Here is a 15,265-nt window from a genome sequence, read left to right on the forward strand (position 1 = left end):
GCAAGCAAACGTGTGATTGACTCGCGGAACAACTCGAACCGGCGTCATGTTCAGGAGAAAGCCTGATCCCGAAACAGGAGAACAGAAGGAAACCAGAGGACGCTACACATGGGAAAACCACAAACCAACGCAGATTCAAGAAGGACAATGGTGTAACGGCAACACAGGCCACATCGTCAGAGCAAAGAGTCCGCTTCGAGCATTCAATGCCGCTATGAGTGATGGAGAAACACTCTTTGGCATGTGTACAAACTGATGCATTGAACAAAGTGAAAGACTGTTGAGTGTCATGATGATGGCAGACTTGCAAACCTTGAAACTGATACAGAATCGTGTCAGTCAGCCTCGAATGAGGGAATGTTGTTCAATGACATCTAGGGTGCTTCTCAATATCCCTCCTCGTCTCCTCGCTCCTCCGTCCTCCCTCCTATGACCCGGAAACCGATCGAGCTCAGCCATCTTGAAGGACATCTCAATTCTCTAATTGCACCGTGAGGAGTCGAGGATCGAGGAGATAGGAGGAGTCATAAGCGAGGATACACAGGTGCATCCTACGCGGAACTGTTATACTGACTAAACGTGACGCACGTGTCAATTCTCCTCCCCCTTCACATCGGTCACAATCATTTTAATTTATACTTTACCTTTGCAGTTTATATAAACCACACATCTCAGATATTTCAACAGTATAGCCTATCTTTATTATTATTTATTATGAATTTATTAAATGGCCAAGCTTCAACATCATAAGGGCAGATCCTTTTAGCGCTGCTGATGACACTGTGGAGTGACGCTCGAGTGATCAAGTACTCCAATGGATATAAAAAAGCTTTTATTCGATTCCTCTGTCCTCCTTTCCATTCCTCCAGTGGAGCTGAGACGCAAGGGAAGGAAGCAATGAAGGAAGCAAAGAAATGAGAAGCACCCCTGGACGGCCGTAGACGAGGACGCGATCCCAGCGTGAGCAAGGCTTCATCTCGGGACCAGTAAAGGGCCAGTTCACTTCATCATTTACTCTTAGGGGGCTTTCACACTAGTAGTTTAGTTCGGAACGGGGTACGGTTCGCATGAAAAATCGCTAATGTGAACGCTGTCATGGGACCCGGGTGCGCACTGGGGTACCGAACCCGAGACTGCATGGAGGAGGTGGTCTGAGTTCGGTTGGTTCGCCTGTATGTGAAAGCAGCACGGACTCGGGCACACACTTGTTCAGGAAGTAATGTATCCTGCGCATGCGTTTTAGCTTATTGTGATGTATTCAGTTAAATAAAACACTTGTAAGGGATGATAGTGTTGATGATTGATTTACCGCGAGAGTGTGTAGGCTATTCGTGCATTGCGCGCGTGCCGTGGAATCAGAGCAACACATTTGGAAATCCACTGTCTCCTCAAAAGAGTCCGTTTGCAAGCAGTTCACGCACAGTAAACCTGTATTGTTCACTCAACTGCTCACGATAGCAGCACAATAATAATAAAAACAATATTTACCCACGTTCTGCTTTCTATCATGCGCTTCGCACGTTCGCGATGACGTCATATGCACGCAAACGCAACAGGGTTCGATAGAATCAAGTTGAGTGTAAAATCAGACCAAAGCTGCGGGGGCGCCGGGAACAAACGCGCTCGGGCTCGGACCGCAGCAAACGAGCCCAGTATATAAAAGCCCCTTCCCAGTCTCTCCCTCAAGCTGTTCAGACCGGCATGAGTTCCTTTCTGCTGAATACACGTCCGTAACCAGTTGATGGATCCCATTAGGACTCCCACAGTAGGAAACAATACGGAATTGAGTGGGATCCATCAACTGGTTATACCGACATTTTTCAAGATATCTTCTTTTAAAATGAGTTAACTCTTGATGTGCCGGCCGATGTCAAGGGTTTCCAGATCTAGATCTGAACCAAAGATGGAGGAATAGATTAATGGACACAATCATCTAACCTGTTGCAGTTTTGCTACTATTTTCAGTAGCACCCCAGTGCAGAACATGAGATCCACGGGGAGGAGTCGGATCACGATCCAAGGGGTGGAGATGGGTAGGATTAGGGTTGGGTTTAGGGATTAGGGGGTGGAGTTGGTTAGGTTTAGGTGTATGTAAGGTGGGAGGAGTTGGATCTGGATCTGACTCCTCCCCATGGATTTCATGTTCCGCAGTGAGGACCATCTCACTATTTTCACAAGTAGGCTACGGTGTACATTATCACAACAGATCATCAAAAGTGCACTTTTTGCAAACATTTCAGCTTTGTTTCAACTGTGTTAGTAGCTACAATACACAACATCATGACGGTTTTATCTATAAACATTTCCTTCACAGAAACTGCCAGTCATAAATCTCTTTTAAGTCATAAGTCACTTTTAACTCATTTGCATCTCTTCTTGTTTACTTTAATACATTTATCTATTAATGAAATCCACTGCGATCTCTAAACTCTGGCCAGTTGATAATACCTATAGCATATCTAAATCGACTGCAGGCGGGAGATCCTTTTCTATTTAGCACTAAAACTCTGGAACAATCTTCCTGACATTGTCCGGGAAGCAGACACACTCTGTCACTCTATCTCTCTCTCTAATCTAGCATACACATTACACACTATAGTACTTCCTTAACTCAGAATTAGACTGTCATGGTGCTGATATCCTTCTCTGCCTCCCTCTCCTGGTCAGACTCGTTATTACATCCTCTAACACTTCCACTTTCACATTCAAGGCTTTTATTGCTGACTGAGAAGTCTCACAAGTTTTTTAGGTGAAAAAATACGGTAAGTTGTTGAGTAAGGGCAGTTCAATGACAGATCTGAGGCCTCAACCTTCAGCGCTTTGTTTCTGGTTTAGTTTTGCCCAAGTTTGACGTGACCGTAATGGGACTGAAAGTTGAGTCTTGTGCCAAGTGAGTGATGCTTTATTTTCTTGTCTTGTGGTTGGTCAGTTCTTTATCTTGTTCTGATGTTTCCCAGATGTACATATGGCCAACCTGTACCTGGTCAAGCCTCAGTGGAAGTGTGCCGTGATCCATTTCCATCCAGTCTGCTTCATCATGACCAGACAGTGCCTGACTCAAACCGCAGGTGTGTGACTCCTGCCTTACCAATGAGGGTTTTCCTTTTGCCTGTGCTTGACTTAATTAATTATCTTTCTTCTCCTACCAGATGAATGCCACGGGCTGTGCCTCTCTTACTGTAGATGCGTCAGTGTTTTTCAACACCAAATTTGAAGACCAAATGCAAGACTCATTTCTTGTAAATGTGAATGTTACTGAGGAGGGAACAGGTGAGCTATTGGCTGATCTCAACCATATACTCTTTATCATCTTTACAAGACATGCACTTTAAGCCACAAAGTTGATATTCTTCACTGTTTGTTTGGACTTTCTCTCGCAGATGTAATGGTGTCAAAATCTGCAATGGTGTCCATTACGTTTGTAGTCGGCAAAGTCACATTTGTGGACCTCCTGGTTCCTTATTTTGAACCTGGATCAATGCTTAATCGAAAGACAAACAAAATGTCATCCCTTATCGCAGAAGCCTTTAAATTGGTTCCCTTTCCTAACCTTGATCATTCCTAACAGATATCTGTGACTTGTTTTGATAAGACTCCAATTGCAAACAAAGCTGTATATCTCTTGGAGGGGAGCAATTTGTTGGAGAGGCTGGTAGCTACAGCGCTGACATGATCTATATGGTGAGTGGACATTAGTTTTAAGTTTTCTGGTGTGTTTGTTCCGCAACTTGCACACCCATGTCTTCTGTCAGGTCTTATCTAAAGGAGTGATCATCCTCCATGGATTTCAGACGGTTAAAGCAAAGGCTGGTGATTCGGTCGCAAGCGGCTCCGTGACGTTCCAGTTGTCTGTCAGCGTCGATATGGCTCCAGCAGTGCAGATTCAGGTCTACGGTGTTCCTCCCAGTGAGAATGTAGTTGCTTCTAGTGTGCCGTTTGACACCGATATGTGTTTCCAGAACCAGGTACTGTATGATGTGGCTATTTTTCAATTTGGGAATGTTGGTGTGTGTCCTGCAGTGTGTTGGTCCGTGTTCCAGGTGTCTCTGCAGTTTTCTCCAGGGAAACGTTCGGATGGATCTCTGTTGCCTCAGTGCTGTAGATCAGAGCCTACGGATCATGGTGCCAGGAAGACATCTGAAAGGGTATCTGTGTAAAAATAAACTGTAAAAAAAAAACCCTACTGTTTAAAATGTAGTCTTTTGTGTTGTAATGGTCTATACTAGCTTTTTTCCCCTGTTTTTTGTTGTTTTAAAAAAACTAGCTGTTACTGAATGTGAACTTTTATTTGACGGGCGGAAGTAAGTCCGTCCGGAGACCCAGCCCATGTTTGTTTTCTTCTACAAACAAACTTGCATTATTTTCATGTTATCACTGTGAAGCTGCTTTGATACAATCTGTATTGTAAATGGCGCAGTATAAATAAAGGTGACTTGACTTAAATAATCATTTAGATTTATATATTGATTCAATAGAACTTGTTTGTTTGCTATTTCTTTATACATAAGTGATTTATTGATATTATGTTCAAAGTGTGTGCACATGTTTTTTGTGTGTGTGACATCAGATCACTCTTGTTAAGGTGAATATAAAACACTGTATGCTAAAGTTAGTGTCAGGTTCGACATTCATCACGAGTTTTCTCTTGCAACTGTTGGCAATCTTACAAAGATATAAATAATACCACTTTGTTTGAGCAATATGCAACAATTGTATATCGACGTGAAATATTAATTTCAAAATCACCAACGTGCATTATAGCCGCATATTTACACCTGAGAATGTGTTGATGCCTAGGGCAATGTCTGCCAAGTCCACAAACTACGTTAAAACGTATAATCCGAATTGATTACAATTTCAGACGTTCATTTCAAATGGGAAAGCTTGCAGGAAGTTCCTATTGGTGAGAGACAGACTGACTTACTACAGGTAGCCTACATTTTTTAACTTCATGTACAATAATAATTTTCATTAAATATACTGTAATTCACTGAGATATTTTCTTCTTGTTTGAAAGCTTGTAGTTGGACAGGTGAATAATGCAACATCTCACCTGTAGTAAGTCAGGCTACTCGCTAGGCATTTACAATAACTTTGTAAATACAATGTAGTTCACTGTAAATAATTTGTTAATTTGAATAAATGATGAGACGTTTATGTTTTTGGACCGTGAGAGGAAATTGCAGACAGTCCCTTTGACTGGTCTCTGCGCAGGCGCACAGCTGAGTTGAGTTTTTCTCGGAAGTCACAAACTCCTGCAAGCTTTTGTTTTTCTTTTGGATTAGTTAAAGACTTTCACCGGTGGAGAATGGCGTAGATGATTTTGTACCTGAAGTAAGACATAATCAAAAATGTATAGATATCATTTGTGAAACTTTGTGCTCAGTTGTTTTACTGAAGTTGTGTGTTTGAACAGAAACGCGTTTAGACCAGACAACCATTATTGAAAACAGGTAACTTAGAGAAGTCAAAAATACGAATGAATGTTGAAGACAAACTCTCTAGGTCTAGGATGAATTGGTCAGACAGACCAAAGGGTTATTCAGTATGTGAATCAATGTACGTCAAAGGCTGCATCAAGTCTAATTTGATATTTGCTGATAAATTATGGACTGTATAATCTCTGAAATCTATTGATATTTAAATAATTTAAATTATTGTCGAGATAATTAATCACTAATGAAGTGATTAATTACCATTAAACAATACTTCTCGATAGACAAATCATGCAGTTTCAGATAGATATGATTATATACAGTATATAGACGCATATGAGCACATGAAGCATCATCTACCATAATCTCCATATTCTGCTCCATTATTGCTAATGTATTATATATAACCCTGACCTGACATAACTTTTAACTTGTTTTGAGACTCGTCAGACTTTCATATACAACAACACACACTATAGTGACTAAACTAACCCTAACCCAGACTTTAAAGCTGAGTGTTTTGAATGTTTCCTCTGATGATGATGATGATGGTGATGGTAGAGTTATGGTTTAAGTTAGCCAGAGATTTTCTTACGGTAGGGTCCAAACCCACTCAACTCTTGATATTGGAAGCAACTCTTATCAATATATTTATCAAGTAAAATATTGATAAGATTATCCTAAAATGCATGATTACAGCTAGAAAGATTCAGACTTTGTTCCCAACAGTTCAAGTACATACTCTTTCATTTAAATATGCTTTAACACACACACACACACACACGGAGCGGAGTGGCTCGCCGTGATTGTGCTGCTGATGTAGATGTGTGTGTTGCAGATTTCCCAGAGGTCCCCCTGAATGATGCGGGTGCCGCTGTGGTTGTGTGTGTGTGTCCTGACGCTGGACATGAGCGCGAGCCACACACTCTTCACCTGTGAGCCGGTTCGAGTGCAGTGGTGTGTCCAAATGCCCTACAACACCACCTTCTTCCCCAACATGCTGGAGCACTACGACCAGGACATCGCTGCGCAGAAGATGAAGGTGTGTGTGTGTGTGTGTGTGTGTGTGTGTGCTGGAGCACTACGACCAGGACATCGCTGCGCTGAAGATGAAGGTGTGTGTGTGTGTGTGTGTGTGTGTGTGTGTGTGTGTGTGTGTGTGTCTGAGCACTACGACCAGGACATCGCTGCGCTGAAGATGAAGGTGTGTGTGTATGGCTGTCAAACGATTAATCACATCCAAAATAAAAGTTTGTGTTTACATAATATATGTGGGTGCAATGTGTATAATTATTTTAGATATATAAATACACACACATGCATGTATATATTTAATAATTATTTTCATATCTATACTGTATATAGATTTATATATAATTTATATTATATATAAATATTTTATACATGTATAATATTTTTTTTCTTAAATATACATTCATGTGTGCATATATATATATATATATATATATATACACACACAAAATAATTATATACAGTGCACCCACATATATTATGTAATCACAAACTTTTATTTTGGATACAATTAATCGTTTGACAGCCCTATGTGTGTGTGTGCTGGAGCACTATGACTAGGAGATCGCTGTGTGAAGATGGTGTGTGTGTGTGTGTGTGTGTCAAGTCACATTTATTTATATAGCGCTTTTTACACTACAGATTGTATCAAAGCAGCTTCACAGTGATAACATGAAAATAATACGACACAGATCAATAATATTGATGAATACTAAATGTCCCCAACTAAGCAAGCCAAAAGGAAGGCAACACGGTGTGTGTGTTGAGCACAGAATGATCTTTTTTTGCGCAGTGTACCTTTAATTGGATAACTGACATTTCAGTCCGATCACCAGTTCCTGTTTGTGTTCTGCGAACGTAAACGGATCCAGAGAGAGAGAGTAGCAGATCTACTGTAGAGGACAGATCTTCTGTGCAGGAGTGTTTATTAATGCATCGGTCACCCTGAGGTCAGACTGACATTAAAGAGTAACTAAACACTTAACCAACTTTTTTTAGTTAATGATCTGTAAGAATGGATCTTTATTAATACCAGTCATTGATTCGAGTAACTTTTTTGGCATTTGTTTATAAAGTGTTCTGTTTCTACAATATATGGTGTAAAAGCGTCTTAGTGCTGCCCTCTTCAGGTTGAACGGTGGCTACTGCAGTTGAATTTTCCTATTGGATGTTTGAGGTGGTACGTGACACAGCGGTTGTTGGTGACGTAGGCAAGTTCCATACACAGAGATGCGTCTCAGGTGCACGCCCCCCTCCGCTGGGCTCCGCCCACTTTTCCAGCATTTTTCAAATATTGCCAGTGGGCGGAGTCAGGCTCTGACCAGGGGTTTAGTTACCCTTTAATACACTTCCTCTGCAGTGAGTCTATCTCACCAACTGTTCATGCGCTTCGTTCTCCCTCTCTTCTTGTTGTGTGTGTGTGTGTAGCTCTTCATGCCGCTGGCCAACCTGCGCTGTTCTCCAGACGTGCATCTGTTCCTGTGCCAGGCCTTCGTTCCCGAGTGCCGAGATCACACACGCGTGCTGCGCCCGTGCCGAGAGCGGTGTGAGCGCGTGCAGAACGACTGTAGCAGAGACATGCTAACCTTCGGGATCAGCTGGCCGTCAGAGCTGCAGTGCGACCGGTGAGAACACACACACACACACACACACACTGTTACACTGGCCAGTGGCATTAACTGCTAACTCTAGTGTTACATGTTGGTCATCTCATATTTTTCTTTAGGACTGTTCATAACTTTAAGTCCGTTATATAGAAACGTAGACTAGTCTAATTTGACCCTGAAAGGTCAGACTGTAAATCTGGTTGGTCACACTCTTGACATGATGACTGTGTCTATGAAACTAGCCCCAGGCCTAAGTCTGTTTTCAGAGCTGTACGTTGTTTTGATTTGTATGTTGTTTTTTCAGATTGGAGTCGTGCCGCTTTTCTCCGGATGGTTCTGCCGTCTCCGCCGTAGAGGAACTGACCACATCCAGAAGCTCGCCGTCGTCCGGTCGGGATCTGGGGTTCTGGTGTCCGCTGCATCTGAAGACTCGGACCGGTCAGGCCAGCTCTTTCCTCGGCGCTCGAGACTGCGCTCCGCCCTGCGATAACATGTTCCTGAAAGCACACGAGGTTCAGTTGGCTAAGACCTTCATCGGCGTGTGCTCCGCCGTGTGCTTGTGCGCTACTCTCTTTACGTCGCTCACCTTCCTCATCGATGTCCAGCGGTTCCGTTACCCCGAGCGGCCCATCATCTTCTACTCCGTCTGCTACACTTGTGTGTCTCTGGTGTATTTCATTGGTTTTCTGCTGGACACGGAGGCGGCGTGCGTGGAGCCGAGTGTGCCGGGCCGCGCAGCTACGGTAGTGCTAGGAGCCCAGAGCCGCGGCTGCACGCTGCTCTTCATGCTGCTCTACTTCTGCTCCACCGCAGGGATGGTGTGGTGGGTCATCCTCACCATCACATGGTTTCTGGCCGCAGGGCCCAAGTGGAGCTGCGAGGCCATCGAGAAGAAGGCGGTGTGGTTCCACGCGGTGGCCTGGGGTATCCCCGGAGCGCTTACGGTTTCGCTGCTAGCACTGGGGAAGGTGGAGGGAGACAGCGTGAGCGGCGTATGCTTCGTCGGCCTTTACGATCTGGCAGCACTACGCTGGTTCGTCGTGGCGCCGCTAGCCCTCGGGGTTCTGGTCGGCCTGTCACTGTTGCTCGCCGGCATCGTGTCTCTGAACCACGTGCGGCAGGTGATCCAGCACGACGAGCGCAACCAGGAGAAGCTGAAGAAGTTCATGATCCGCATCGGCGTGTTCAGTGGCCTGTACCTGCTGCCGCTGCTGGTGCTGCTCGGCTGCTACCTGTACGAACAAGCCCAGCGCGAGTCCTGGGAGAACAGCTGGATCCGCCGGCACTGCCAGGAGTTCAGCATCCCTTGCTCCCGACGGGTGAGACTCCCTGACCCTATCCCTGACCCTATCCCTGACCTTATCCCTGACCCTATCCCTGACCCTTACACTGACCCTATGCCTGACCCTTACACTGACCCTATCCCTGACCCTTACCCTGACCCTATCCCTGACCCTATGCCTGACCCTTACACTGACCCTATCCCTGACCCTTACCCTATCCCTGACCCTTACCCTGACCCTATCCCTGACCCTTACCCAAACCCCATCCCTGACCCTATCCCTGACCCTATCCCTGACCCTTACCCAAACCCTATCCCTGACCCTATCCCTGACCCTATCCCTGACCCTTACCCAAACCCTATCCCTGACCCTTACCCAAACCCTATCCCTGACCCTATCCCTGACCCTATCCCTGACCCTTACCCAAACCCCATCCCTGACCCTATCCCTGACCCTATCCCTGACCCTTACCCAAACCCTATCCCTGACCCTATCCCTGACCCTATCCCTGACCCTTACCCAAACCCTATCCCTGACCCTATCCCTGACCCTTACCCTATCCCTGACCCTTACCCTGACCCTATCCCTGACCCTTACCCAAACCCTATCCCTGACCCTATCCCTGACCCTATCCCTGACCCTTACCCAAACCCTATCCCTGACCCTTACCCAAACCCTATCCCTGACCCTATCCCTGACCCTTACCCAAACCCTATCCCTGACCCTATCCCTGACCCTTACCCAAACCCTATCCCTGACCCTATCCCTGACCCTTACACTGACCCTTACCCTGACCCTATCCCTGACCCTATCCCTGACCCTTACACTGACCCTATCCCTGACCCTTACCCTATCCCTGACCCTTACCCTGACCCTTACCCAAACCCTATCCCTGACCCTTACCCTATCCCTGACCCTATCCCTGACCCTATCCCTGACCCTATCCCTGACCCTTACCCTATCCCTGACCCTTACCCTGACCCTTACCCAAACCCTATCCCTGACCCTTACCCTATCCCTGACCCTATCCCTGACCCTTACACTGACCCTATCCATGACCCTATCCCTGACCCTTACCCTATCCCTGACCCTATCCCTGACCCTTACCCTGACCCTATCCCTGACCCTATCCTTCTGGCACAGTACCAGCGCCTGTAGTCTCACACTGACCTGCTGTCTGGTTTGTTGCAGAGTGTGGATGTGGAGCGGCCTGAGCTCTCCCTGTTCCTCGTCAAGTATCTGATGACGCTGGTGGTGGGAATATCAGCCGTGTTCTGGATCAGCAGTAAGAAGACCTGCTGGGAATGGGCCTCATTCTTCAAGAGAACGCGCAAGAAAGAGTGAGGATGCTCTCTCTAACCCTAATGCTGAGTTCACACCGCATCAGATAACTGTTGTTTTCACGCTGCAGGAGTATCTGTGGCGGCGTTCAGTCTCACTGCATGGCTTACAAAACAAAGAATCACCAACACTGCCAGCTCCAACTATGTTTCACAACCAAACACACGCGAGAAGTGATAAGGAAATAACATGATCACGCGTGCGTGGGACTGAAATTGTTATTAAAAATAATAGCCTGCAAGAAGCATGTGATCCAAAATGATTTACAGTGAAAACGAGTAAAAGAAAAATTATGATTAAGATTATGAAGAAAATGGTGGGGAGACGCGGGCAGGACTGTGTTCACACTTCCAACTCAATTCAACTCAAATTTATTTGTATAGCGCTTTTCACAATACATATTGTTTCAAAGCAGCTTTACAGAAAGTGCATTTCAGAAATGGAAAAATACAGTTAGTTAATCATGTATAGATTTAGCATAGCTGGTGTTCATAATATTAATGGATTCGATCTGATTCAACAGTAGTATAAAAGGTAAACATTATGTGAATGCTTGACTAAAGAGATGCGTCTTTAATCTAGTTTTAAACTGTGTCAGCGAGTCAGAGGCTCGGACCGTATCGGGAAGGCCATTCCAGAGTTTTGGAGCTAAATGTGAGAACGCCCTCCCTCCTTTACTGGACTTCGATATCCTAGGAATGACCAGAAGCCTTGAATTTAGTGATCTTAAGGAGGATTGTAGGGCGAGAGAAGGTCCGTTAAGTACATAGGTGCTAAACCATTTAGGGCTTTATAGGTCAGTAGTAGTATTTTGTAGTTGATACGGAACTTAATAGGTAACCAGTGTAGAGATGATAAAATCGGTGTTATATGATCATATTTTCTTGACCTAGTAAGAACTCTAGCAGCTGCATTTTGTACTAACTGTAGCTTGTTTATTGAGGATGCAGGACAACCGGCTAATAAAGCATTACAGTAATCTAGTCTCGAGGTCATGAATGCGTGAACTAATTTTTCTGCATCAGAAATAGATAGCATGTTACGTAGCTTAGCAATGTTTCTAAGGTGGAAAAAGGCTGTTCTTGTAACATATGAAATATGATCTTCGAAAGACAAGTTGCGGTCTAGTATAACACCCAGGTCTTTTACTGTTGTGGATAAAGTAACAGGACATCCGTCTATATTAAAGTTGTACTGTAAGAGGTTTTGTGGGTAGTTTTTTGGACCAATAAGTAATACCTCTGTTTTATCTGAATTTAATAGCAGGAAATTACGCGTCATCCAGCAGATTTTATCTTTGAGACACTCTGTCATTTTAGATGAGTTAGTGTTTTCATCTGGTCGTGATGAAATATATAATTGAGTGTCGTCAGCGTAACAGTGGAAATTAATTCCATGTTTTCTTATAATATTACCAAGTGGCAGCATATATATTGAGAATAGCAGAGGGCCTAAAACCGATCCTTGCGGTACTCCATAGTCTACTGACGTTATCTTTGATTTTTTCCCATTTAAACAGACAAAATGAGAACGGTCCGATAAGTACGATCTAAACCAGCTTAATGCCTGTCCCTGGACACCGGTGAAGTTTTGTAGTCGATCCAAGAGTATTATATGATCTATAGTGTCGAACGCAGCGCTAAGATCAAGTAGGACTAGTATTGAGATACAGCCTTGGTCAGAAGCTAAAAGTAAATCATTTGTAATTTTAACTAGCGCAGTTTCTGTACTATGATGCAGTCTAAATCCAGACTGAAATAGATATCATACTGACTGAAATAAATTCATAGATATCATTTTCTTGCAAGAAAGAGCACAATTGAGCGGATTTTGGACATCAATTTGAAATGGTTCTGTAATTTGCCAAGTTATTTGGATCTAATTGCGGTTTCTTAATGAGAGGTTTTATTACAGCCAGCTTGAATATTTTTGGGACATGACCTAAAGATAAAGACGAGTTAATAATAATGAGGAGAGGCTCTTCCACTGCAGACGATAGTTCTTTCAGTAGTTTAGTGGGTATTGGATCTAGTAAACGTTGTTGTTGGTTTAGATGCAATGGTTAGTTTATTTACAACGATTTTGAATTGCCGACTCATCAGTGTTGCGTCTTTGATAATTCACACTGTGTGATTGTCACTCGCATGAACAAGCCTCGATTTGCTTCCGATTTCAGGCATTTGTTGCGATTTGGCAAAATCTGCCAGTGAGTGAAAATCGTGCAGTGTGAACTCGACATAACTCGGCAAATCTGTCATAGAGGGTATTATGTCTTATTTTCCACTTCAAGCATCACCTGGTCTGACGAGTGTGTGTGTGTGTGTGTGTGCTTCAGCCCCATCAGCGAGAGCCGGCGTGTCCTGCAGGAGTCCTGCGAGTTCTTCCTCAAGCACAACAGCCGTGTTCAACAGCACAAGGCCAAACACTACAAGTCCTCCTCACACAAGCTCAAGGTCGTGTCCAAGTCCACGGGCACCAGCACAGGCATGCACACACCCGTCACCGGTAACCATGACTACGCGCCTGTCACCGGTATCCATGACAACACACTCGTCTCCACGGCGATCCACAACCACAGTGTGTGCGATGCGCCTGGTTCCTCTGAACGCATCGGGCCGACGGAGAGACGCAGTAGAGCCGACGCTGAAAGCGCACACAGGTTCATGTTTTACATTGAGGATTATTTGAATTTACTTTGTTTAGATGATACAACCTTTCCTAACCCTAACCCTAACCCTGTCAGTACTAACAGTTCATTTAATCGAATGATTTTCATTGCTTTTTAACACCTACTTTTATTCCGTTTGAAGGTTGACTCCCAAAGATGAAGTGGAGGCTGGCCAGAGCTCCGCCCACTGCAGCAACAGCCAATGAGAGCTCTGGGTGAGGCCTCTGGCTCCGCCCACTGCAGCAGCCAATGAGAGCTCAGGCAGAGAATTCTGACTCCACCCCCACAGTAGTCTCTGTGCTTTCCATGATTGATGTCCACAGCACTGGTCGTGATGTTCACACAGGATCCGTCTCGACTGACGGTTTTATGAGTTTGTCAGTTGTGTTGTTGATTTTTGCAGCTGTGTGAACAGGTTTGCACATTCGTAACATTTCCTAAGTCATTCATCACTGGAAAAGTCTTAACACTGACACTTGTGACCTAAATCTTTAAATGAATGCCACCGATAAGATTCACTATTAAAGCAGAATTTCTACTAGTGCTCTGACTGTACGCCAAAGACCAAATACAGCAATAGTGTTTACTCGTAGTACCTTTCTCTGCCTTAAAGTTAAACTTAGTCTTCAAATTATATTTATGAAGATTAACAGTTGTATCTTAGCTTTTCTTTTTACGTAGCTTTTCTAAAATGTATTTGTAATATGTATGATATATATAACTTAGGCAGTGTTTTTGTCAGGAATGAAAGTGAGGCTGTGAGAGACTGAAGGACTGTTTAATAACAATGTTTTAAACTGTAAACAATTGTTTCATGCTGACAAATATCCTTCAAGTACCTTTATACACTACTTTTCTATTGTAAAGTCTTTAGTCTTTTTCATCTGTCTGATTTAATATGACTAAGGTTTATTGATGTTCATTATTAAGCCAGTTGTTTGGGGGTTTTTGCATCTTGTATAGTTACAAAAATACTTCCATAAAGACTCATATCCTGCACAATTGCTATGTACAGTAAATAAAACGTGCACAACAACCTCGGGTGTAGGAGAGAATAGGTCACTTGATAGATTTGGATTATCGTTGTATTAATCATCAATTGCAATTGTGTGATGAATCCTTCAGATGAATTTCTGTCATATATTTTACTATAATATGTTCTTAGCAAAAACGTTATCTTATCAAAATAAAGTCTGTAGAACAGCATCAATGCCAAGCCTTTTAACCCGTGGTCTTTATTGCTCACGTCCTGATCTTTATACAGTTATGACTGTTAATATCAGAACTAGAGATTGTTTTGAGGACATAATGTACATTACTGTTGAATATCATTGTTCTTCCTCATGTTGTTCTAAACCTGAATGACTTTCTTCACTGAAGGATATGTTATATAAGTCTCTCAGTTGAAAGCAAAGGAGATCACAGTGTCCGACTCATTCTTTGTTTTGTGTGTAACTATCCCTTGAGCTAAGCATTACAGCTCGGCTGTAGCTGTTGCTTTTTATTCTCAGTTACTGCTACGAATATTTAAGATTTCAACTCCGTTTACTGGGTCCCACAAATTCCACACTCAAATCACATTTACCAAATAATGTAACAATCAAGGTTATGATTAATAATAATGGCTAGATGATTGAAGCGCTGCTTAGAGGAGGACTGTGTGTCGATCTGATGCAGTGCTCACTAGCCTCTCCCTATAGAGGATCCCTATTCCACTCCACAGATAAAGCGTTGTGAATTTGTTTCGCATTCCTCCCCCGAAGTGATAAAATAAAACAAATTTTGTATCAAATTTATAGACAAGTAGTTTGTTCAGGCATGGTTTTGTGGGGAACTACAATGCGCACATATATTCAAACGCACATAACTATTGAATCAATTCTTAACGCGCATGTGAAC

At 43.6% G+C, this 15,265-nt stretch overlaps 2 protein-coding genes across 4 annotated transcripts; both read left to right on the forward strand.

Moving 5' to 3' along the window:
* The first annotated feature begins 374 nt into the window (after nt 1–374).
* LOC120487905 (ovostatin homolog 1) lies at nt 375–4,437 on the forward strand. 3 transcript variants are annotated; one of them, XR_016146115.1, is made up of 5 exons: nt 375–1,216; nt 2,958–3,068; nt 3,150–3,681; nt 3,753–3,965; nt 4,041–4,437. XR_016146115.1 is itself a non-coding variant. In XM_089119015.1 (4 exons), the coding sequence occupies exons 2-4, from the start codon at nt 3,670–3,672 to the stop codon at nt 4,155–4,157; spliced, it is 342 nt and encodes a 113-aa protein (XP_088975141.1). In that variant the 5' UTR covers nt 2,066–3,068; nt 3,150–3,669; the 3' UTR covers nt 4,158–4,437. The 3 variants fall into 3 exon arrangements, 1 of the variants encoding a protein (XP_088975141.1); XR_016146114.1 differs by lacking the exon at nt 375–1,216 and having other exon boundaries at nt 2,066–3,068; nt 3,150–3,270; nt 3,381–3,681; XM_089119015.1 differs by lacking the exon at nt 375–1,216 and having other exon boundaries at nt 2,066–3,068.
* A 743-nt stretch (nt 4,438–5,180) lies between these two features.
* Nucleotides 5,181–14,576, forward strand: fzd6 (frizzled class receptor 6). Its single transcript, XM_039684334.2, has 7 exons — nt 5,181–5,334; nt 6,274–6,477; nt 7,896–8,092; nt 8,379–9,393; nt 10,549–10,697; nt 13,034–13,357; nt 13,509–14,576. The coding sequence occupies exons 2-7, from the start codon at nt 6,295–6,297 to the stop codon at nt 13,570–13,572; spliced, it is 1,932 nt and encodes a 643-aa protein (XP_039540268.2). The 5' UTR covers nt 5,181–5,334; nt 6,274–6,294; the 3' UTR covers nt 13,573–14,576.
* Nucleotides 14,577–15,265: the final 689 nt, after the last annotated feature.

This window comes from Pimephales promelas, chromosome 13, assembly GCF_988280905.1.
Source record: "Pimephales promelas chromosome 13, fPimPro1.hap1.1, whole genome shotgun sequence".
NCBI classification, from domain to species: Eukaryota; Metazoa; Chordata; class Actinopteri; order Cypriniformes; family Leuciscidae; genus Pimephales; species Pimephales promelas.